Raw genomic sequence first — 27591 nt, 5'->3', positions numbered from 1 at the left:
GGAGGTGTGCTGCTAGCAATTTTGGGCTTAATGGTTTTTTTAGTGAATTGGTCTGTTAAACAATTAATAATTACTTTCAGAGTATTTAGTATTAGACATAAAAACACAAGAATTAAACATGGAAGTTGCTGGTAAATGTGAAATACTTGATGGGATTATAACCGATGATAATATATATTCTAGAACAAAATTCTAATCATATAATAAATGTTTATTCTCCATCACTAAGAAGTTTATCGACAGTTTCCTTTCCAGCAACATTCATAAGAATATCAAATATTTTAATGTTTTATCAGTATTTAAAAAAATTATGGAAAATGTGCATACTGTAGACCTTTCCACTTTAATGATGTTTAAGTTGCTAATGATGTCATCAATGGTGTTAGATCTTCTGTGATCCCCAGTGGCATTTTGTATTTTATCAATTGTACACAATAAAATATAAAACTGAAGATTGTATGATACCAAAAATAGAAAAGTCTAAAGAAAATATTTCGGGTTTGATAAGGCGATGATACAATTTGATCTTGCCTATCACTTTTACTGTTTTAACTTATTGCTAAATACAGGGTTGAACTACATTTATAAAAATACATTTTTCATATTTGTTTCACAATTGGGATTGCATTTATAACAATGTAATGTTAAATGTATAACTAACGTGTGAGTCAACAAAATAATATTTTCCTTCATATATAAAAAAGATTTTGAAAATTCAACTAAATAAGTTGTTTAAAGTCCCATTATGCATAAACATTTCATCAATTCTCAAAAACGTTTTAATTCTGGTATCTTGTTAAAGTTTTCTTCAAAATAGTAATTTGTCATAAACATGAAATATACTTTAAACTGTTTTTTTCCTTCTTATTTTTCCAATAATATATAGAATATTGACCCCCAAATTGTCGGCAACTTTTGGCAATGGAGGTTGATATTGTAAAATAAATGGCAATTATGTATTTGGTATGATCTAACATGATTTTAGAGGAACAAGTTATGTCGTTCCTTCATGTACAAATATCTGACCTGTTCCAAATTAATTTACTGCTATCAAGTATAGATATCTCTTGTATCTAACCTGATGTTTGCCATTCTATTTCAAAAGAGTTTTATCAATATAGTTTTTTTTTCTGTTACAACAAACTTAATGCTTACTGCAAATAGTCTGAACATGTTGAAAGTGCATAAATAACATTCAGTCCACAGCCATGAAGACAATTTCAAATAATTTATACTAATTATTACAATATTGGCACGGAAATCTTTAATAAATCGAACGTTTCTCAATTATAACTTAAGCAAAATACTGGAGTCATAAATATAATATTTATATTCAATAACTATTCGCAAAAGGCATCAGATCAGACAGTGTATTTTTGTTAACTCCCATAGGACGGCTCTCTTACTGATTTTACAGTTTGTCTTCTATCCTAAACAATGTGATGCTATGCTATAGTCAGTATAAATAAATGTACTTATGAGTATTTTCTATATTTATAAAAAATAAGAAAAACTGACTTTTGAATAAAAATATTTGAAAAATGTGTAAACTTGACTCGGTTTATGTTACGGTACCTTAAAAATAATTAAATTTTCAAAAAGGAAAAGTCCGAGTGGGAGCATTCTGAGAAAAACACTTATCCCGTTTTCAGGCCTACACCAGGCAATAAATCTTTAAATTTTTTTACAATTATCTCAAGTACTATAGTCATTCTTTGGCGCGCTTGATAATTTTTGATACTCTTAATATTTTCTTATAATAAAATTTTATTTTACCTTTGAGTCGACGGATTTACTGCAAAAAAATGGTCCATGTGGGAGCATTCAGCAGGTGCGCGACGACGTAGCATCCTACCATTGATAAAGAACCATCGTTTTATGTATGAAGAAAAGACATTACATTGAGGTTCATAACACTCTTATGACAACATGCAACAACAAGTATGAGAGATTATTAAGTAAAAACAGTGCGTGTCAATCAAAGTTATGTTTGTTTTATTCTTCAAATATCTGGATGCGTTATTTTCCTTCTTTGAAATCCTCTTAACAAAAATAAGTAGTGTTACATAATATATTTGACAACGCAATTTATTCTTTGAAGAGTGATTAATTAAAACCCATTTACCTTTTTTGTGGTACATAACTTTTATACGTAGCTATCTATTCACCATAAGATCAGTGTATAAAAAACTCGTATCCAAATGCATAAAATGTCCTTTGACTTTATATCGTAGAAAAAAGTTGATTGGGTTTTAAATAATTTCAACATGTACAAGTCATATGCCGAATTAGTACCTTTGGAGTTCTTAGGTTTAAAGTCCGTGAGGCACCTGTGTGTGACCTTCGTACATCCGACCACTAGGCAGTCGACACTGTGATTATCGAGCTTTGATTTTTTTCTTGGTGTTTCGTATCAATGCTACATTTTTAAAAATAACTTCGTTACTTACTGGACATAAATAATGTGAGTGCGAATTATGTAACTTAAATGATACAGTTGACCATATAATTAAAATACGAGAATGTATATAATTGAAACAATTAATGTTATATAAATACTGTTGACAAGTCATTTTGTTTTGCCGTACATAAATGTATGAATGCATTGAAGTTTGAGAAACTTTTACCTAACACCATCATCGCTTCATTATTTCACTATCAACAGTATTCCAATAGTAGACACAACCTTACTGTCTCAAAAGGTTGTAGGACTTAAGGTATCAACAAAATCTTATATCCGTTGCTGCACGTTCATGTTTAGATATTCAAATTTGCATAGTGTGTAATGTTTTGCTTGTATGAATGTGCATATAAGATGTCATTGAACAAAAATTTATAACTTTCAGCAGCTTCTGTGAAAAAAAGTATTGCAATAATAACCTTATTGGTAATTTACAATAATCACATATAATTATCATTCATGACATGCATGTCTCGTTGCAACGAGCACGAAATTTACATGATTCTCCCATTAGTGTACTTCACAAATGGGACCGACTTTCGAAGATAATGAATATCTCACATGCAAAGTAAGCTGTTTTTGAACAGTTAAGCATGCATCAATGCTTACTTAATTGACATTTCAAAGGCTTTGATAAGATGCTAATAAGTTAAAAGACAGACCATGCAGACATTGCGATGAATTATTCTATATGTTATTAAAGTATATAATATTATATCTGTTGTACTTCTCGGAGTAAACGATTTAACTTTTATCAGTTACCTTATTATTCACGTGCATTGATTAAAATAAACCTTTTGTCTTACTTATGTGGCGAAAAGTGCTATATATTTGGTACTTTGATCCTGTATGTTTTGTGATTGATATTGTTACTGTGTGTATCACACACTTGCAAAATATTATATATGTATATAATTATGCAAATTAAACAATTTTCAAACATTCAAGAATATGTAAAATGTGTACTGCAAATATGTGTGCACATTATATTTAATCAATAAGTTACATGCATTCATTTCTTATTGGAAAATTTCACTTGGAATTTATAGAAAATAAATTTCTAATTACCTCCCTTTTTTAACGCAAAATGTTAAATTGGGTAATATCTTTATAGATAATGCTTATTTGAACTTACAAGATTGACAAATCTTAATTTGAGCGTCATATTTATGAAATAAAACCATGAAAAAAATGTGTTACAGGATCTTTAAAGGGGTTTAACGTGACGCGAAATGAGTTACGAAGTGATGTTAGGATATTACTTATTGAAATGTTACTTTATAGTGTTACTTCAATTTCTTCAATTTCTATCATTGCAATTGCATTTTCAATTTATATATTGTTTTTGATATTAAAGACTTATGAAGATAGAAACCTTGAGAGAATTCTTTTAATTCATATTTCGAACATGACATCGCGTAATACATTGCCTTGTTTGAATTTGCAGTAGTAAATATCATACAATTATTGACCAGTGACTATTCAATGGCTCACTTATTCCAGTAAACAAATGTTTTATTATATGAATAGGCTAATTCAAAAAATTATGAAAATCTCAAAAAGTACAACATACTTGTAGACATGTTCAAATTTTGCCTCCTTGAAGCGCGCAACGACTACGCGAACGCTGCGCATACAAAAGTAATTCAAGTTTTAATCAACACGGCCGCGTAATTAACAGTCTACTGTGTAAGGTCATTGAATATGAGTCTCATTCTCTTTTTTAGACTTTGAAAATCCAATTCAGCCAGTGATTATGATACTACACCCGGTATATATGATTTTGTAAAACGTTCTGTTGACTACTGTTTGGACCAATGAGATTGCAGCTATATTTAGATCATATAATAAAATACATTAAGAAATATCCTAATGTCAAAGAAAGGATATATATACTAGAAAAATAATATGTTAACAAAACAAATATTAGCTGTTTACAATGTATTTCATCCTTTTTTAGTTTCTTAAATTAAAAAGAATGAAATACATTGTAAACGGATTATATTTGTTTTGTTATCATATTATCTTTTTATGTTAATGTAGAGCTGCATTTATGCAAAATTGCATATTATAGATAAATATTCTTGAAGTATATGCATCAAGGTACAAATGTATGTTATTCAATTAATTAAACTTAATTGTTTTCTTATTTAAAAATATTTTTACCACTTGTTGTTAAGTTTCAATACTAATTTTAGATGTTTTTGAACGAATGTTTAAATACTTTAATGCACATTGATTTGGACATGTGTTCACATTAATAGAAATTAATCTATAATTTTTTTATATTACATGGTTTATAAGCATATGTATATATTTTATTAGATCTAGGAAAGTTTAAACATTATCTAACTAACATTTTAGTTTGCCTTGTGAGCTTACACAGAAAATGTTAAAGTAATTTACTATGGTTTCTGAAACCATATCTATAACGTTGAGTGTCAGCAGATGTCATTTTGCTGTTCTTTAAAGGTTTCATCTGTCTGTACATAGTTTAATTAATTATCTTTATAGAAGTACAATATAATATGTGAAAAACAAGTTAAATGTTGTTAACTAGTCTGCAGTAGTTTAGATCACTTCTTGATTGTGGACATTTTAATTATTGCCCTTCGATTAGGAATAAAATATAACATCACATTAATCAATCCAATCCCTATAAAATCAAATAACCCAATATGTATGTGTAAATAGATCACAGCAGAAGAAAAATCTCAATTTCAACTCTACAAAGCCATGTTTTGTAAAAAACATGACAGAAGGAAAAATGACACATGAAACAGAAAAAAATGTAAGCACTTTGTTAGACACCTATGAACCGCATATATTAAAATTAGTACTGTCTCTGTTAACAATTCTATATGATTCATTTTTTCTAATTAAAAAAAACAATATGTGCTTAGTCTGACAGGAAGCAGTTCAAAAGTTTTGTTAAGATAGACATATATTTCAAATTGTTTTTGTTCAATCTATAGCTTAATATGTATTTTCTAAGACAGTGTATAAAGCTATGAACATTGTTACAGCACATACTAGGTTATGTGCATTTAAAAAATATAAAGTATACAAATGGTACACGGAAATGTTTTTTCACAAAGTTTTCACAACACACATTCTGTTTTAAAAGAGATCAACACATTGATAAAAGTAAATCTTTCTCTTATTGATTCCATTTGCTTTCTCTTAATGATTCCATTTGCCAAAGGATTTTACTGTCACCATTTACATTTGTTTCAAGCCAGATTTCACGATTTCTGCTTATATAAATTGCTATATAAAGACTGTTAACTGAATGAACATGATTTTCTCAGTTTTTAGATTTAAGAGATAGCAAGTTCTTTCGTTTCATCAGGTTAGGAAAAAAACAAGCTTTCCAGAAAATAAAAAATAATAGATTTGTGCTTCATGCTTTTTATCAATAGTTTGATTGTGTACATTTCAATTGATTAGTTGAAATAATTAAACAGTATCTAACCTACATTTTAGTTTGGCTTGTTAGACTAAACATAAAATGTAAAAGTAATTTAATATTGTTTCTGAATCCGTTTCTATACTGTCAAAAGATGACACTTTGCTGTTCTTTGAAGGCTTCACCTGTCTGTAGATAGTTTTATTACCGGTATATTATAGGGAACATGTGTGACAAAAAAGCTAAATGTTGTAAACTAGTCCGCAGGTTAGATTCCTCCTTGATTGTGGACATTTTAATCATTACCCTGCTTACACCGACTGCGATAAGGTTTCACTAGGTTAGGAAAAAAACAAGCTTCCCAGAAAATAAAAAATTACATTGGTGCTTCATGTTTTGTATCAATTTTTGCTTGTGTTCAATTCATAAGGAATGAAAAATTGAAAGAACATGTTCCTGTTAAAGGCTTCCGATGATATCATATTTGTAATTATTATGACAGTTGATTAGTAAGAATAATTATTGTGATTCTTTATCAAAAGCCTTGACCGAAACGTCATTTGGAAACACTGAAAGGTGTGTTTCTAAAATAACAAGTCCAAAAAACTTTTAGGAAAACATTTCTATGAAAAACTTTTTCATGAAATTGCATGAACTTGTCAGATAAAAGGTGAAGAAATCTGCGATTATCTAATTTAAAACCATTTACGTGTTATGATATTGTTGCTGCTTATGTCGGTGTTTCGGACGTGGACAGTAACTTGCATTTACCATGCTGGTGAACTTAATCAAAGCGAGCCTTAAACACCCTTTTTTTTTTACTTTACGTCGATAATTAAGGTTTCAACTTTGTCAATTTTGTTATTAAGTAACACTTATCAAATTTGAATGATTTTGCAGCTTTAAAACTACGTATATATATATATATATATATATATATATATATATATATATATATAAAAATATATATATATATATATATATATATATATATATATAATATATATATATATATATATATATATATCATTTCAGTTTGTATTCCCGTAACCACGAAGCTTCAAATTATCACGAAAAAGAATCTTACAAACAACGCTTAGATGTTATATTAATTCATAGTATGGTGTTTGAACTTTGCTTTCAAACATTGTGAAAATAGGACATTTGTTTCATAATCTCCCAATGAAATAATCAGTACAATATAATGTTTTTTAATAAATGTTATATTAGCCTTGACTGTATTATATGATCTACTTTGTAAAAATGTGATGTAGAATTAAATCTTTTATTTTATGAATTATTTGATGAAGAATTGAATCATTTTCCTTTATGAATTATTTGATGAAGAATTGAATGCCGTTTTTACAATCATCATTGTATTTTGTTTTGTGTATTAAAGGAAACAATGTATTCACAAGAGAACATAATTTCGTCGAATTTCTAATTAGTTATCACAATGGCAATTATCTTACAAGATCTGTTACAAGACTGTTTTCTTAAAATGTGTATTTACAATTATAGACTGAAAGCTGCACTATTTCACCATTTAAAGTCAAATTGACAGTATACTCGTAAACTTGAAACTTGGTATCATCTTTGCAAATAAAAATGTCCAGTATTTGTCTATATTTGTCTCGTAGACGAAGGACAAATTAATTTTTCCCTCTGTAATTAATGAATAATTAATCCCACTAAGAATAATCAAATAAAAAAATGATGGAAATGACAGATGCTACAGTTGGCAATTTTCTACTTGGGTGGTTCCACTATTGCTACTCGAATACTGTATAATCACCCTTAGGATATGTTGCCTGCTTTTTTTATTTGTCTTTTGACTTCTTTTCTGTGATAAGCAGGCTTCATAACCTCAGATCCACTTTCAAATTTCCAATTCCGCCCTTTGTTCTCGTTAGGGCGCACGCATTCTTTTACTTCGGGACCATACGCCGCTTTTCATGGAATGACACTACTATGTCACATTGAAGGTTTCATGATAGACGCCGTATGAAAACATCTGCGGAAGTTTCTTAATTCGCAAATTTGCTTTTTTCGTGTAAAAATGTTGAATTCTGCTTAAGCCGGTGCTAGGGCGCGTGGATGGTAACTTGCACTTTCCAGTACCGTCCATGAACAGGCTCAATCAAACCGAGCCTGCAACATTTTCAATTGTTTCGTGTTGGGCCTTTTTAATAGATTCTGTTTTTCTCTATTTTATAATATCGGCCAGATATCGAGTGTGCGGCTACAAGTAAGACCGATATCGGCTGTATATCATGAGATTGAAATGGAGCCGATGTTATGACGATATCTGTAAACTTATCTTTTTTTTTCATATGAAAAAATTACTTTGGTAAAATTTGTTTGTTTGTTTGTTTCATTTTACGCCTTTTCCCAACAGTATTTCAGTCATATTTCCTAACCATCCTTCCTCCGTGCTAAACTACCAAAGGAAGGTAGTCTAGTACTGGTGTATTTCTCCAGGAACTTTGGTAAAAAGCCATTGCAATTGATAAGCATAAATCAAAGCATAAATATGAAAATTTTATTTTCATTTGGCCAATATACTTATATTTTAGTATCAATACTTTTTACAATCATGGTGCATCGTTTACAGCATTTTCATCACACTAAGGTTGTGTTTTTAAATAAGTCTAGAAATATACTTCTACTTCAATAGGACAATGGAAACAATAACTAGAAATGTAACTATACTTTCTTTAGGGGCGTCCGTGACCTAGTGGTTAAGGTCGTTGACTTCAAACCTCTTGCTCCTCACCACAGGTGCGAATCCCGACAGGGACTTTGATTTCTTTCAGGTGAGGAAGCTATCCAGCTAGCTAACGGAATGTCGGTTGTTTTACTCAGGTACCCGTTTGTGCCTTAAATATTGCACGGAAGGAAACCCGAGGTCTTCCTCCACCGGTAAAGCTGGAACGTCACCATATGACCTATACTGTGTCGGTGTGACGTAAACCCAAATCAATCAATCAAACAATCAAACTTTACTTTCTTAAAACTTTACTTTCTTAAAAGAAGGCACATTTTATATAAACCACAAATAAATACCTGCTAAAGATTGTAAAGTTTTTAACTACTGTATCAATATGTTCCAATATATAGCTTAAAACTTCACAAATGACACATTAAGTTTGCTAAAGATTGTAAAGTTTTTAACTACTGTATCAATATGTTCCAATATATAGCTAAAAACTTAACAAATGACACATTAAGTTTACAGAGAAATCTTATGACTGCAATCAATCTGTATCAGCTGTTTTGTTATTAATGAAAATTATTGTATATATAACATTGATATTGTCCAACAATATTGACCTGGCACTTCATTAATTTTTTTAAAGGTCACTGTATAAACACTTGTATCCAACGAATATACCGATATATTTGTTAACTTCACACATCAATGAGTTGTGGTGTATTGGTGAAGATTCCGGACGACTGTTCATGATCTGAAGGTCTCAGGTTCGATACCTAACCATCACCATGTTATGAAGATACGCATTTTTTTTATTGTATTTTGGAATTTACTAGCAAGAATTAATTTTAAATCGTTTTACTACATCTGGTGTTAAAATACATTTTAAGTAGTGTTTTTATACAGTTATTCTTTTATTTCATTACATTAACTTTTATTAATAAAAAGGACAGCGTGTTTATGATTCATGTACACCTTAAAAATACTACACAATTAAAATATAAAAAAATCAAATAAAAATCAAAACGTTTTGCACTAGTTAGGAGAGAAATGTCAATTTTTAAATTAAAAAAAGAAAGAAATTGAACCAGGATTCGAGCTTACGAGTGTACATCTATATTTTCTCGAAGTGAAAGACTTTACCGACTGCTTTAAGAGGGACCATTTAACAACTACTGATCTACATTCATATCGATTTACAAGTAGATAGTAACGTTTACGGAATTTACCGACTATAGGGTCAAATGCAGGAGTGCCAGGTCAATATTGTTGAACAATATACATTCCGATATGTTATTTTAATTTGATAAATAGTTGTCTAAACATATCTTATCTATTTGACATGTCTTTTTTATGAAATCGAGTGTTGATAATACCAACTCGCATTCAATGTTCTTTTCCCTTGAAATTCATCACGTGTGTTATTAAATATAAACTCCTCCATGCACGTATACGTTAAAGGATTTTCATGCAGATGAAATTTATTTGCAAAAAGTTCTTTACGTGTCGACAGACGACGGAGATCTTTTAAACTGAAGATACATATACTTCTTACCCACTTTCCATAGCATGTAGATCTATTATTGCGGAGGTAATGAATCGAGGATTTCCAGACTTTGAAACGAGCTAGATACGATTTTCTCGTATAACCTGACGGAAAAAAGGAAAGATATGGTTATAAATCAGATGTAATTTGCAAAAATATATACATACAATTAATTACACATAGAACTAATTGATAATTATGTAATATACATGATAAATACTACAACTGTACAGTCTTAATGGAGGATGCTCATAACCGCTGTATATATATTCACACAAGAATCACTCCAGTGTAAAATATGTTCAACAAAATGAACTGAACTTGAAATATTTTTCCCATAAGATATTGTTTATTCCTTTTTCGACGCTAGTGCCACTGGCACCAGAGCTTCAACGTTTGTGTAGACATTTGTTTCTTTACCTTTTTATGTCCTACATGTATTTATAAAGAATGGATCACCTTTTCAATAATTTTGTGTCTATGTCAATAACAGTATCAATGTCAATTAGAATCGAAACAACCATATTTTGGAAATCATACAATTTGTATCGCTAAAGAACCATCTTGAAACGATTCACACTGTATCAGAAACAATGATATCCTAGCTTATACTTCATGAGGGAACGCCAGGGGTCGATACAAAGAACTATTTTAACGTAAATCTTTGTAATTGATGTCAGTAAAATACAATTATCTTTTTGGAAAAAAAGATGGTTTTTTCTCAAAGTAGCACATTGGAGTAGAGAGAATATGTAAGTGTCAAAAGGTGTTTAGGGCAGGAAAATTAAACAAATTCCCTAAAGAAGCAAACTAGACATTTTATGGTCTAACACTTCTCAAGTCCCAAAGGAAACCTTAAAATTATCTTTATTTCTCCTCCCGTGACACATTGAAGTTTGGGTAGTTTTATGTAGGTCGAAAAAGTACTTTTTTATCCAAAATTATTTTTTTCTATCAAAGGTATACGTAGTTCAAACAAATTGTAAATGTTTAGCATCAGTTTAAAGATTTAACCATTTTTTCATTCCATATATATCTCGGTTTGTATATTTACAATTAAATAAAAATATGTGATTGTCATGACACTCCTTGCTTCAATAATCAGAAAAAGAAATATTTTTTTCCATAGGCAATGAATATATTTGGGTAGCTGTGAATTTTGTTGGTAGGTAGCGGCAGGGGTTACAAACAATGTTTTATTTTCAGCCTCATAACCTTTGACTATCATTGTGAAAACCGACTACAAATCCCTTGAATCGTTGTAGAGATATGTTTTGGACTAAAAATGACAAAGGGGTTAAGAATGAAAAATAACAATAAATCAGATAATGACGCACAAATAAATAATACATCTTGATAGTTGTTATACCCCTGCAAAACAAAGTTGTAAGGGGGGTATACTGGAATCAGATTGTCCGTCCGGCCGTCCGGCTGTCCGGCCGTCCGTCGGTTTTTTCTTGTCCGCCCAATAACTAAAGATTCATTTGACCCACAGTCTTCATATTTGGCATGGAGGTTAGTCATGATAAGTAGATGACCCCTATTGATTTTGAGGTCACCAGGTCAAGGGTCAAGGTCACAGGGGCCTTGACTTCAAAAAGCTTGTCCGCCCAATAACTTAAGATTCCTTTGACCCACAGTCTTCATATTTGGCATGGAGGTTAGTCATGATTAGCAGATGACCCCTATTGATTTTGAGGTCACCAGGTCAAAGGTCAAGGTCACAGGGGCCTTGACTTCAAAAAGCTTGTCCGCCCAATAACTTAAGATTCCTTTGACCCACAGTCTTCATATTTGGCATGGAGGTTAGTCACGATTAGTAGATGACTCCTATCGATTTTGAGGTCACCAGGTCAAAGGTCAAGGTCGCAGGGGCCTTGACTTCAAAAAGCTTGTCCGCCCAATAACTTAAGATTCCTTTGACCCAGAGTCTTCATATACTAAACGAAACTTATAAGTACTCCGACCAATTTTTTATTATATTGTGCTAGAATTACTATAACTAGTCTATGTCGATACTGTATAAACTTTAATCATAGTATCATCATTTTAAATTAGTAAATGCATTTTACTATATCTCAAACGTAACAGAAAATCAGTAACTGAGATCACCATTGTAAAAAAAATCAAATACCTTCAAGTTTAGTCAATTTAGTCAATACCTCGTATGTCCTCCGTTTGCTCTGATTACAGCTAGGCGATGCGCCGCCCTGTAATAGCCCAATGGCAATTCCTCTTTGTTGCAGCGACATTCGGGCCATTTTGTGTTTTTATGTTAGGCACATCAATAAACTAACAATTTGCATCAAAATACACAATGTGGGCATCTTGCACGAAATGCACGTGCCCATTTTCGGGTTTTTGCATGTGACCGCCATATTGCGTTTCGGATGATTGATTTTGTTTGAAAATCATTCATGCAGTCGGAAAGTAGAGTCAGTACACATTTTCAACATTGATTTGGTATATATTTTGAAAACCGGAGTATTCCTGCAAGTTTGAAATCGGAGTACTTATAAGTTTCGTTAAGTGTATTTGGCATGGAGGTTAGTCATGATAAGTAGATGACCCCTATTGATTTTGAGGTCACCAGATCAAAGGTCAAGGTCACAGGGGCCTTGACTTCAAAAAGCTTGTCCGCCCAATAACTTAAGATTCCTTTGACCCACAGTCTTCATATTTGGCATGGAGGTTAGTCATGATAAGTAGATGACCCCTATCGATTTTGAGGTCACCAGGTCAAAGGTCAATGTCACAGGGCCTTGACATCAAAAAGCTTTTCCGCCCAATAACTTAAGATTCCTTTGACCCACATTCTTCATATTTGGCATGGAGGTTAGTCGTGATTAGTAGATGACCCCTATCGATTTTGAGGTCACCGGGTCAAAGGTCAAGGTCACTGGGGCCTTGACTTCAAAAAGCTTGTCCGCCCAATAACTTAAGATCCCTATGACCCACAGTCTTCATATTTGGCATGGAGGTTAGTCGTGATTAGTAGATGACTCCTATCGATTTTGAGGTCACCAGGCCAAAGGTCAAGGCCACAGGGTCCTTGACTTCAAAAAGCTTGTCCACCCAATAACTTAAGATTCCTTTGACCCACAGTCTTCATATTTGGCATGGAGGTTAGTCATGATTAGTAGATGACCCCTATTGATTTTGAGGTCACCAGGTCAAAGGTCAAGGTCACAGGGGGTTTGACTTCAAAAAGCTTGTCCGCCCAATAACTTAAGGTTCCTATGACCCACAGTCTTCATATTTGGCATGGAGGTTGGTCATGATTAGTATATGATCTGTATTGATTTTGAGGTCACTGGGTCAAAGGTCAAGGTCACAGGGACCTTGTCAAAATAAAGCTTTTTCCCTCAATTGCTTCAGAATGCCTGTCCAGAGTGTATTGATTTTGACATTTTCACATTTGAAGCATGTAGAATACATAACTTAGCAATGCACTGGCTTAGTAACCTCAGATTTGGCAGGGAGGTTGTCCTTGAGTTCTAAATGGCCACTGTTGATTCTGACAAAGTGGTATGCGGGGGTATTCACGCCATGATAGTGGCAGTTCTAGTTTTGATAAGTTTCTGTCAATGGATGCTTAGGAATATTCTTGCCCAGTACATTTAAAACATAACTCGATGAACAAATAATTCCACCAGAAAAACTACCCATTCTCACATTTCTCGTGGTTGTAAAAGTCATTATTGTTAGGAAATTCTTCGGGAAAAAACTCTAAATGAGGCAAAACTTTGTGGAAGTCAATGAGCCGAACAACCTGCTAAGAAAAAAAGAAGAAAAAGAAATGTTCTTCATTTTTTCGTTCTCTTTAATTTTTGTCGTTTTCATGTGAACATAGTCTCCAACTCGAAATAATGAATAAAATCAGAGAATGAAATCGCTGGGATGCACAGGCTGCAGTATGATAAACACCAACTGATCACTAAGAAGTTCAAGCTTTCTTTCAATGAAATTGTTTTGATTTCAGACAATATCTTGAAGCAAATATGCATATATTCATCAGAAAAGTTGTTGACATTTTCAAAAAGGTGAAAACACTGCATTCTGTATTCATTACACGCAGTTTATTTTGGGACAACTTCAAGAAAAGCTAAAAACGCTCTGTGCATGAGTAGCAAAAGGGTTTATTAAATCTATTTATAACTCTTTTGCCAATTCTATCTTTTTTTAAATAGTCTGTAATTATGGTTGAAAAGATATGTTTTCTAAAATTTAATTAACATTCTTCAAAGTTCTGTTTTCACATTTTTAAATTTCAATGTGTCAAACATGTAGAAATTGAACGCCATCATCAATTTCATCTTCTGATATTTTTTGGATTAATCGGTTTTTGATAAATTCATCAAAGGCATCATCAAATTCATTATCCAGCAAGTATTCTATCAATTTGTCTGATTATCTGAAGCAAGGAGGCGTTGGACACGTTTGTTGACACTGAAGCTGATCCCTCGCCACAGACCTAAAAAATTCAAATAAAATAAATATTTGTGTAATGTAAAAGAAATTGTGGCAACCAGTACACTATTCATTTTTATTTAGTCTGCAAAATTCAATTTATGATTATTTGTCTATGCATGTGTATATTCCCCACAATAGTATAAAGTGGAAATTGAAAATAGTCGAGTAACAGCAAACGTCATTTTTGCACCTTCCCAGCCTTACTTGTGGAGGAAAACCTCAAGTGCACCTTCGTATATTATTTAAGGCACGAACAGTCACATGAGTAGAATCACCGTTCCTCCGTAAGGTAGCTGGATACCTTCTTTACATGAACATTTCCAAAGTCCATGATAGGGCCTGAACTCAGAGCTCTAAGGAGCAAATGTCTTAAAGTAAGCGACCTTAATCACTTTGCTAAGAAGTGCTCAGAATAGATATCGTACCAGTCTCTTATGAGCACATGTTAGTACTATATGAGGACATTTTAAGTTCTTTGTGTCCATAATGTTCGTAAAATATGCACATCTATTAATTATTACATGTACATGCATTCATAAAAGCTAATACCTCATTGACAATCAATGCAGTGACATACCATGCGCATGCGATAAATGAATTATATCCTTTATTAAATTTCAAGTATATCATCAAATTTAGAAGTAGGATATATAACTTTATCTAAAATAGAATATATAAGCTTTCATAACTGAAAGATTTTGTTCTGATTTTGTTTTAGAATTTATGAAGTTTTTGAAATGTAAATGACCAGACTTTAATCTATGGTAGTTTTGAAGGTAACAATATGCTTTTGATTAAGTTTGAATGTCATAAAGAAATTGCAACAAAGTTCTAGAGGCCTCACATCCAGGTGAATGCTGAAACCCTAATTCTTTATCAACTAAATTAAATGTATTCTTGTACCTAAACAATCTTTTTGATTTTGGGACTAACATGTAGAAGGTGAGACAAAAGAATAAGTGTGATCTGATTTTTTTAGCTTGTTTTTATCCGTTGAAATACTGAAGATCATTTAAATTAGAAGTTACCAAAATAGAAATAATCATTAAAAATATAAGTCATTTATTGTTTAATGTTTGTTTGTATATTTTACTATTCATTTGTTTTATTACTTATCTCTTTCCTTAAAACCGGGGGTGAGGAGAGGTTACATTGTTTATTTAAGTAAAAAATGTTAAATTATCATCAGAATAAAAGAATGTTAACTTTTTTGTATAGTATTCAACTGGTTTATATCTATCGAAAGCACTAGTTGCGTTTAAATTTACACTAATTTCCTTAGATTTATGATAAATTGCTATTGTTTTGATACCTGACTTAATTTTCTATGTGAGAAAAAGTGTGGGGAGCATTTAATAAAGTATAAACAAAATGTATATCTATTCATAAATGATTGTACAATCTCAACTTTTAATAGAATATAATTTTTTTTCAGTATTTCAGCCTGTTGTTATCAAGCCTGTCATCTGATGTGTAGTCAGCAGTGGAAGTAAGCCATCTATATGACAGCTTTACATTTTGCCTATAGGATGTGGCGATATTTAAAAATCAAAAGCCAGGTGTTAGAATTTTTATGGAGCATTTGAATCAAATGTATCCTGATGTCAAACGAATCCGAAAGGATGGGAGTACTTTAAACAAACTTGTATCTTTAATACATGTTAACCCTGAAAACAGCGAAGACGGTAAAATAAAACACTAAAGAAGTTGATGATATGTACTTGGTAGGCTGGTAGCATACACATTTGTATTTCGGACAATTCAATTATTTGCTATATAAACACTGACAGTACGTCAAATGGACATACTATAAGAAAAAAGTAAAAGTTCCCTTGAATGGCACATGGTCGCTTCTAATTGGTGATTCACATATTGATGTCAACAAATTACAGATACAAGTAAATATAGGCTGGACAAAATGGAACTCCTTTTGACAAATTATAAAAATGAGCCTATGTTTCAGTGTTAAAGTTACTCAGTCTGTGATAATTAGCTGTTTGGATACCATAGTGGTTCATAAGAAATCAAAGTGTTAGTTCAGTGCATTTTCTATATTGTTATAGTCTTGTACCTTTCAACAGTGCACAGTAATTTAGTACAGCAGCAACTAACGTATAAAACAGTTTTCTTTTTTCATTAGAAGATAACTCTTTAAATACTTATCAAAATTGAAAATAGTTTATGTAAAGATTTAGGTACATGTTCTGCGATGCATTTCTGCGTTCTATTCCAATTTGCATTTTTTTAAAAAAAAAATATACTCCTAAGTAACATTTTCTAGTAGAGTATTTAAAGATAAAAGTCACATTTTTAATGTCTACTGCCTTTTACAAGAATCATAACCTTAGTCTTTAAAGTTTTTATTTTTAGACCCCATGCGTTACAATTAATTTCTATATCATTTTTCATTGTTTTTAAAGATTCTTGTTATGTTGCAAATAACAACTGATCATCTGCGTATAAATTAATGACCAAAATTAAATCTTCATATGTGAATAATCCATCTATATGAGTATTTATATTATCAACAATATCATTCATGAACATCATAAACATCAAGGAAGAACTCGGGTCTCCCTGTTTCACGCCCAAATGTGCGATAATTGGTTCAGAGAGCCTATTATAAAACATTAGACGTAAGCGAACTGTTCTAGACATAGATTTTATTGCGACTACCTTCCTAAGGCTAACTCTGATAATTCTTTTTTGCCAAGTAGAACGATTCATCAAACCATTTCAACTTTTATGTATCCGAAATAAGGACAGCCTTTCCAAATATTTTTATGGCATTTGAAAAAAAAATGTTGTTAGTGTCTCGGTCTGTGTTTCAACAGTAAAGTTGTCCCCAAAGCAGGAATCTAGATCAATTTTATTTGCTAGTAGTATTGCTAGGTATTATTATACTTTGTCATTGTCCTAAATTGTTTTGTTTTCTGTAACATTTTCTTTAACCCTGCTATATATCTGATCATTAAACATGCGACGTTTACTGTTAAAGGTAAAAAATAAAGGTGTATGATCTGAAAATAAATTCCATTCTAGAATATCAAAATCAGAGATAAAGCTATAATTCAAAAAATGTGCTCACACTAAGTCCACGCGCAGAGCAGAAAGTACAGTCACCTTAACCTTGATCTCCATGCATTCGGCCATTAAGTATGATATACTTTAACACATAGAAATTAGTTTTCTTCCATTATTATCAATACAATTATCTTGATTTATACGCATTGGTATATTATTAATTTCCACCATTAAGTCATCATCAATATCAATATTAAAGTGTCTATCAAACTCTAAAATATCATTTAAATCGGATGTTTTTGAATTGATGTCTCCTATTATATAGACTTTTTCTTATTAACTATATTTTTCTATACCTTTTACAATTTCTTCAAACATATATACCTCTTTATAATTTAATACATTTGAGCCTTTCGGTGGAATATACAAATTTCATGAAAAAACATCTTCATTGAAATCCAAAACATCATGAGAAATTTTTAACCATATAAGTCCATCATTGTTCGTTTCAATAACAGATATTTCACTGTTTAACTTATTACAAAAATATACTGAGAGTCCTCCACTGTATCGACCTTTCTTAGTTCTTATGCTTTTATTTCCAAAAATATGAACACTGCTATATCTTTGATATCTACGTTATATGTCAACTATATATGTTTTGATTTATCAATGTTTTGCTTAAAAAATCAGGTCAAAAGAATTTATTTATCTAATAAATTGATCATCAGTTATCTTTCGCAATGATCATTCCATGAGATACATTTTAGCTCCTTTCGACAACCCTATTTTGTAATTTGTTTTAAATTCCTCAGTAATCACATTGTTTTACCGTTAACTATTATCATCTAAACACTGTGCTCACATTTATCTGTAATGTCCTTATTCTATTGATATTGTCGAAAAAATGTTAGTTTTTTTTTCGTCTTGGATATATTCATGAGGGAAAAAAGGAATTGGAGAAATCTGTAAGTAAACCTTCATACCATCATTATTTTGTTAATAATACATTGCACTTATTATTTATTTTGAAATCAGTTATTATATTCATTATTAAACTTGATCACAATTCGGACATCTTTGTTACCGGATATAAGTTTGTATAATGTGTGTAATGTTATAAAATTACGCAACATCATGAAAATCGAGAATAATACAGGACTAACAGTATTATTTTTAGCAGGGTTGGCAAAAACCCGGGTTCTATGAGTACCGCCAAGTCCAATGGGTAATACTTGGAAAACCCTGTTTTTTTCCTGGGTAATACTGGACATTTATGTGTAATACGAGAATTTTCAGTATAGCATAATACTATATATTATGTTTTGAATATATAGTGCTCTTTTCTTTAAAACGAAAGGTGTTAACAAGTAACTTGAAGTAATAATTGTTTATATAGGCAACAATATACATCACTTCAAGGTCAAACCTGGGTATTACCAACAATGATTTTTTAAAATAGTACCAGCAAAACCCTAACAATCATATTAAAGTGAATTTGAGCTTATCTGTGTGTGAAAAGTTTTTACAAGTAAAGGTTTGCCATCATAGTTTGTGACGTGTGGAGGCTGTAAAACGTCGCCCCGTACATTCTATCAGAGATGCTAAATTTCCGATCCTTGAAGAGCGTTCAGCACGACATTACTGTTGTGTTTGTGGTACTTTTAGATTTTTCTTTTTAGGCATTTTTCTAGTTGGGTGGTTCATATATTTCTACTTGAATAATGTTGAATCACGCTTAGGATTTGTTGCCTGCTTTTTACATCTGTCGTTTGACGTCTTTTCTGTTACCTGTAGGCTTCATATCCTCTGATCCCGTTTCAAAATTCCATTTTATTTAGTTTCGCCCAATGTTTTCTCATTTATGGCAAAATGCGCCGCTTCTCGTGGAATGGCATTGAAGTGTCACATTGAAGGTTCTATAGGGATTCTTATTTTCTCTATCTTTGGTTTAAAAATGAGCGTTGGAAATAGTAAATGATATCGTCTTATTTCAGATAATTTGCAACGGGGGTAGCTATAAGAAATCGCCACAAAGAACCAAAATATGATGTTGGATCTTTTAACTGACATGCATAATTCAATATGGCTAAGCTGATCATTCATCTATAATAAATGTGTCAGTCTGTTTGTTTCTCTCTATAAATTCATCTTAGTGATGATATTTTGTATTTCAGACTCACTTTAGCGACAATCTAATAATCCAACATATCTACGCACCGTGGTGATCATGCCATACGGATATACTTTGCATGCAACCCTAGTTATGCAGGTTATGTAAACATGTCTGCCTTGACGTTTATGGCTTGCGTTATTTAAAAAAAAATCAAAAACAAATGATTAACCACTTTCAGCTGCAACGTAATCAACAAATTATGACAGCTTGCAACAATCTCTATAGCATCTTCCTGCTCATTTATTTTAAGCTATTATTTAACTTTGAGATCAATGTTTATACAATTAAAAACGTGCACTTTAATGTTTGTTTACATGAATCACATTATATCTGACATTTTTTTAGTGTCGCATGTTGAAATATACATCAACATTATTGATTGCCAGTTTGTCAGCTCAGTCGATGCAGTAAACCACATGGCTTATTAGTAAGTACATACTGTTAACTTGAAGAAAAATACGCAACTTCTTTGAGGAATAAGCTTTGCCTAGGTTCAGAAGTTGCAGTTAATAAAGCGATGTTTTCCCGATATTTCTAGCAATTACGCAATGAAAGCATACATATTACGACTTACAATTTCGTGTCAAACATGAAAAGGCAGACAATTCTGCGACATTAAATCGGTTCCTTACAGATAGTCCCGTGTTGCTGGGTCGTGTATGGGGACGTGTTCATTGAATACCACTCGTCCTTATTGATCTTGTTGTTCAAATTTGATTGACCCTGTTTATGGACGATAGTGGTAATTGCAAATATAAAATATAGAGAAAAAAAAGAAACCCTAAAGAAAGTCAAACACGGCAAAATTGACAATGTTGCAGGCTCGGTTTGATAAAACCTGTCCAGGGATAGTACTGACATGTGCAAATAACAGTTCACGCCTCTAGCACCGGCTTAAGTAGAATTCAGTATTTAAACACGAAAATGGTAAAATTTTGAACTTAGAAAAATCCGCAGATATTTTCATACGGCGGTTATCATGTAACCTTCAATGTGACACAGTAGTGTCATTCCATAAAAGCGGATTATGGCCTCAAGTAAAAGAGTGCGTGCGCCCTAATTGAACTGCACGCCTCATATATATATTACTGTTTTGAATTAGACTATTCTGTACTTCTTATCAATGAATTTATTTTTACAAAAACAACTTTGTATATATTTCCATGTTTTTTTCTTTAAAAGGCTTATTTGAATCAATGTCTACTGTTAAAACTTTCAAATATCAATGTCAATAAAAATGTATTTACAATTAACTACCAGAATATATATATATATAGCTTTAAACAATATATATATTTTAGCAATTGAAAACTGTATTGATACATAGCAGTACAGTTTTTCATTGATTCATATTGGAACATGCTCGACTGCTATATAGTGGTTGAGTTTTTTTCGCACCTTGTATATCAATGTAGTTTTTCTCGCAGAGGCTCCAATGGGGCAGTGGTAACGAACATTCCCAGTAGCAAAAACAAGGAATCAATAAAATAAAATGAAATAAATAAATACAATGAAAAATACAAACAAAGATAATTAATGAAATGAATTTACTCTCATTTAATCAAAAGGTACATCCGCTGAATGAATTATTTCCACTGAAAAAAAAAACCCTTTAATCTTGAATCAATATTGGTAACAGTTTGCAATCTAACATTGGATATCTTTTGTATATCTTTTTAAAGGCAGCGAAAACAAATTGAAAAAAATCATAAAATGATCATAAATAACTGTAATGTAGCTACGATTTTTTAAAATTTATTTATTTATTTCTATTACAAAAAAATCAAAACATTATGCCATTGTGATAAAACAGTTATAGTATATGAAACTCGTTATTTACGAGGATATACACTGGCTGGGTGACATCTCGGGATGTTTTTGCTAATATATATATATAGTTCTTGCTTAAATAAGACAACAACATTTAATCAAAGTGAACTATTTTCAATGCGCAAAATTTGCAGAAAACCTTAAATTTTAAAGAATTTACTTTCTTTTCAATATTAACGTATAGTTTATTTAGTTACTTAAGTTTATTATTACTATTATTTAAACAAAAACCACGCCGGGCGGAGGCAACGCTCGACTTTTTTTACAAAATGTCTTTGTTGAATTATGACGACAATTCATTAATTTATTACCAAGCTTTAGTCATTTATAGCAAACATCAGTAAAATTCTAATAATTTAACCTTAAAGGTCAAGAACAAATATGAGCAAAAGTTATTTGAGTTTAATATTCATATGGGTCTTATCCTACAGAATCTTGTATCTGAGTGTGAAGTAAATCCGTTTATAAATAACAATAACCTTCAAGGTCAAGGTCATATATGAATGAAGGTCAATGTTTTTCTTTTTAACTTGACAATCTATCCTAGAATATTATTATGTTCAAATTTGAAGGCGAATCCTTAAAAACAAAACTATTAAATTTTGACATTCAAACTTGAATTTCAAGGTCATTTATGAATGGATGTAAAGTCTTATCTGGTCTACTTGAAGGTCTTGTCGGCCAAGTATGTATGAAGACAATACAATACAAGAACTTAAAAAGTAACCTTTTGACCCCAAAATCAATGGGGGTCTTCTACCCAATATGGACACTCATCCTATGAAGTTTGTACAGTGTGGGCCAAATGGAACTGAAGTTATGCTCTAGAAACTGTTTTTAGTATTAAGGTAAAAGTGACTTTGACCTTGTGACCCCAAAATCAATAGGGGTCTTCTACCCAATATGGACAATCATCCTATGAAGCTTGAATATAGTGGGCCAAATGGAACTTATGTTATGTTCCGGAAACTGTTTTTGGTTTTAAGGTAGTTGTGACCTTGACCTTTGACCTAGTGACCCCAAAATCAATATGGGTCTTTTGCCCAATATTGACAATCATCCTATGAAGTTTGAATATTGTGGGCCAAATGGTACTCAAGTTATGCTTCAGAAACTGTTTTCAGTATTGAGGTAATAGTGACCTTGACCTTTGACTTTGTGACCCCAAAATCAATAGGGGTCTCCTACCCAATATGGACAATCATCCTATGAAGTTTGAATAGTGTGGGCCAAATGGAACTTAAGTTATGCTCCAGAAACTGTCTTCAATTTTAAGGTAATAGTGACCTTGAATTTTGACCTTTTGACCCCAAAATCAAATGAGGATTTTTACCCAATATGAACAATTATATATGACATGAAGTTTGAATATTGTGGGCCAAATGGAACTTGCTCCGGAAACTGTTTTCAGTATCAAGGTAATAGTAACCTTGACCTTTGACCTTGTGACCCCAAAATCAATAGGGGTCTTCTACCCAATATGGACAATCATCCTATGAAGTTTGAACATTGTGGGTCAAATTGAACTAAAGTTATGCTCCGGAAACTGTTGTCAAGTTTAAGGTAATAGTGACCTTGACCTTTGACCTATTGACCCCGAACTCAATAGGGGTCTTCTACCAAATATGGACAATCATCCTATGAAGCTTGAACATTGTGGGCCAAATGGAACTTAAGTTATGTTCCGGAAACCAAATTGCTAACGGACGGACGCTAGGGGGTATAACATAATATGCCCGGGCATATAAAAAGAAATGTGTTAACAGGTTCAACTTACAATGTATAATAAAAGTTTTTAACAATTACAATAACGGCATATTCTTAACATGTACCTGTGTAATTAATGATATTACAAAACAGCATCAAATTCAAGAAATCCACTTTCGCACAATTTTTGTGACGCATACATATCGACTTATACAGTAAATAGAGGTTTTAACTTTTGTAGTAAAGATTGCTAAATTGCCATGTGAAAAGCAGTACACTTACCTTAGTTTCGTGAGTCTGACATAATTGTTTCGGACAGGCTGTTGTTTTAAATACAGCGTGCACAATTGGCATTTCCGTTTTCAAGTGACGAATCGTCAACGTTTTATTATATCTATCAGGCGTAAGAATACTTTTTCGTAATAATAGCAAATACACACAACGTCACTTATTTATGTTCTGTATCGGCGCAAACAAGAAAAGAAAAAAAAACTAAAAACAGGTTTTACGGAGTTTTAACAGAGGTCGAAATATGATAATTATTTATGTAATAACAGGTCTTTTTTTAAAGACCAATTATCTTTAAGTTGGTCCACATTAAAAAACGATTGACCATTTGAAACACGTGGTCTTTTACAATAAATCACTTAATTTCCAAAGAAAGAAGTCTTGTCTGATCTCGTTTGACAAATTCATCCTAATTTTATTAACACATAAATTGGTTAGCAACATTCTTGATATTTCATATATTTTGAGAACAAAATGAAATTCAATATTCAAAAGTCTATCAGATGAAGGTAAATATTTGACCTAGTTTTGATTATTAGTTGATGAACCGTTTTTATCCTGATAGCCTTTGCTATTTGGATTGATCCATCACTTTATTGTAACAAAACATCAAAACTCATAAAGGCGACATATCAGGTGATGGAAGCAAGTCAAGCAACAACTACATATGACAGAGATATTAAATTTTAAGATGACGTCTACACTTTAAATACTAATATAAGTATTTGTAAACATTAATTCATACCTTTATAAGATCCAGGTACTTGCAAATGTGCATTATAATTAAGGGTTGCAAAGAATTCTTCGTCTGGTACTTCACATGCGTGACTCATCCATTTTAAAATAACACGAGCTCTACGGTCATGTAGAACATAGTCAACGTAACTCCGTGTAACGGCTACATGAACTGCCCCCTTCATTATTTGAATACCGTAAGGGGGAGGGGTTCTGCTTTTTCCGCTACACCTTCGGGATCTGCAAGGACAACATAGACATTCATGTTTACCAAATTAAATCAATGTTCTTTTTTGTATTATTTACGATCGTAAACATTTTTGAAAAAGTAAAAAAAATAAATTGTTTTTTTTTTCAGCAGTTCTTAACTGAATTCAAACATGAATTATCTCATACTTACCCATTTGTAGCAACATTTATGTGATTTTTACCATTATACGCCTTTAAAATCTTCACCAGTTCATAATTTGTCCTCAATGGAAATTCCTGCCCTGTAAGATTAATAAAATATTTCCAAGTTTTGTGTCTTTTCCAAAGTTCTTCCATGCATAAAAGTTCTGGTGTTAATACGGACATCATGCCCCATACAACTTCTATTCTTTTACGTAAAACAAACACATTTTCAAAACAATTCGATATTTCTGACATCGATTTATAAATGTCAATATTTGCTTTTAAGTCGACATGTATGCAGTAAATATTTTGTGGTCTGTATATTGCACGTAAAAGTCGTTCAACTTGCTGTACATTTTTATACATTAAAATACTAAAAGCAATGGGAAATTGCTGTTCTTCTGTTGTCAAAAAATGTGTAATATACCCTCTTTTGTCGAAAAAACAAGAACAATTTCTAGTTAGATCTTGATATTTGATGTGTGTCCAATATTTTAAATCCTGAGTGACAATATTACGAGCTGTTTCTACTCCCGGCATATCCCATTTGAAAATATTCTTGCAGCCGATTATTTTCTGTTTACTGTTTTCTCCGAAATACTTTTTTTGTAAATACAAATGTGTACTTTCATTATAAGATCTTATACGTTCAACATAATCGTGTACGATAGAGGTGCTATCAAGAAAATAAAACAAGAATATTACCGAACAAATCATGAGCATACAAACAAACAGTTCCTTGTTTACATCCTTTCTTTCTCTCAGACAGTACATACTGAAGGAAAGTACAGTAATCAGAGGATAGTATAAGTAAAACTCCAAAAATAATGATAGGAATCGTGAAGAGTGGATGAATTCGCACTAGATATAATGGTAACACTGTTTCGTTTTAAACTTGATTTTACCCAGTCACTACTGCTGTAACGGACAAACGAGTGTGCACAAAAGCACAGATTGTCACTGCATATCTAAATAACTTTAATGCAATTGTCATAAAAATCAATATTGGAAGGCAAAGTGACATTAAATGTGCACATATGGTACTAGAAAATCGGAAATGTAGGGCATGGATTAGATTTCTTATGCAGTCGCTGGGCAAAAAGACATTGATAAATAGAATAAAGACAAAAATGAGATTCTTGAAATTCCGGTTGTTTGTCAATTGTTTTTTGTTATAAATTTGTTTTGTTTTGTTAATTGCGTTTGCAACCAAAGATAATTCATACAGTTTGATAAGGTTTGAATAATATGTTTTGATGAACATTTACCAACTTCTTTAATAAATATTTAAAATTTGTAGCCAAATATGAATGCTATAAAGCATTGGGAAAATGCTGGGGAAATGCAGTTCTTTGCTGGAATTACCGTACATTGTTATTAAACATAATAATATGAATGATATGAAAAAAACGCGGGATGATTTCTTACGACTCCTATGAAGAATAAAATTTAACGTGCTTAGATGCATTCTTATTTGAACAATCCTCGTGCTAGTAAAAAATAACCTAAATTAAAGACTTTAGCTTAATCTCAAACTAAAACCAAAGTAATTTGTCCTAACATAAATAACAAGTTTATAGCCACACAAAATAACCAACTCAGTGATCGACATGCATGTAATGTGATAGGGCTGCATTTTATAGTAATCTGTTAATTGTAAGTTGTTCCGTTATTAATGCACTTTTCGCTTATTTCCCATAGTTAATGTGATTGGTGCTTTCGGTTTAATTCTATATTTTCATTTGTGGACTTGATTGAAATTATTCGATTAGTTAAGAACATGTTATGGGTTATTTAGACCAATTCATCTTATAGTCTCATTTCCAGTGCATAAATACCGGGAGATTTTCTAAATTTGCGGTCTTGGGAACTACCCGACAGGTCAGTTCACTTCAAAGCTTTGACACTTTTCAAAACTTTATAGTTTTGACTATATTTAAATCTATATGACTTATGAATTTAGTATAAACTTATTAATAAATATTTAGAAATTCTTTCTTGATAAATAGTCATAACTAGAAGATTCTTGTTTTAAATATAATCTATTTGCCCAATTGATAAATGAATTTGATGATTGTCATTTTTATAAATCTCATAGTATTAAAGTATTGTGTTATATATTCTTAACACGAGTAAATTGAAAGTAGCGTTCAAACACCACCATCCTAGCCACTGGTTGGCAATTAGAGTTCGGAGAACCTGGGTATAGCGCCGTATACAATTATCTATATGATCACGTGGTGTCTGTATAATCAATCAAGAGCACCACTTGTCTTGCTGGACTCGACTCAACTTCAACATCTTTTCTCGTATTAATCACATGGGCGTAATATCATCATGGTTTATACATGTTTTTTTAATCTGCATGTAACTTTGTTTACAAACAAAGGGCTTGGAAAATTGTTATACATCTTCAGCATAGAACAATTATTTCGGCGCATGTTTTGAATATTGACAATATTTATTGTCTTCAGAATATATGCGTGAAATTGAGCAAAATCGCAAAATTTTACATCTTTCGTAGGGTAAGATTAAAACTGCAAGGTTCTTAAAGTATCAAAGTCATGAAAATGAATGCCTTTAAAACTTACGAGGAGTGTTAAAATTTGTTTCTAGTATATTGTTTTATTTCTAAATGGGCTAGATCTGATATAAATCTGAAGTTGAAAATGGTCATTTTCTCCGAAAACTAGGACAAATTACCCGAAAATTTGTCCCCGAAAGTGTACTGCAAAATGTATTGTAAAGCTTGCTATTCAAAACCACACAAATTTATTCTTAAAAATAAAACTCCAATAACCTATCCCATATTCTAATTTTCACAATTCAGTTGTTC

The 27591-nt window shown here is 31.7% G+C and overlaps 1 protein-coding gene across 1 annotated transcript; it reads right to left on the bottom strand.

The window, feature by feature from the left end:
- Nucleotides 1–9018: 9018 nt before the first annotated feature.
- LOC132751149 (N-acetyllactosaminide beta-1,6-N-acetylglucosaminyl-transferase-like) lies at nucleotides 9019–25640 on the bottom strand. Its single transcript, XM_060741283.1, has 4 exons — nucleotides 25461–25640; nucleotides 24763–24853; nucleotides 24373–24602; nucleotides 9019–10233 (listed from the first exon to the last, which is right to left on the bottom strand). Exons 3-4 carry the CDS (start codon nucleotides 24545–24547, stop codon nucleotides 9935–9937), a joined length of 474 nt encoding a protein of 157 aa, XP_060597266.1. The 5' UTR covers nucleotides 24548–24602; nucleotides 24763–24853; nucleotides 25461–25640; the 3' UTR covers nucleotides 9019–9934.
- Between the last annotated feature and the right edge of the window lie 1951 nt (nucleotides 25641–27591).

Source organism: Ruditapes philippinarum, unplaced genomic scaffold (assembly GCF_026571515.1).
Source record: "Ruditapes philippinarum isolate M1 unplaced genomic scaffold, ASM2657151v2 ctg764_1_1_1_1, whole genome shotgun sequence".
In the NCBI taxonomy this organism is placed as follows: Eukaryota; Metazoa; Mollusca; class Bivalvia; order Venerida; family Veneridae; genus Ruditapes; species Ruditapes philippinarum.
The sequence above is the reverse complement of the archived record's forward strand: the minus strand, read 5'-3'. Positions and strand labels throughout refer to the sequence as shown.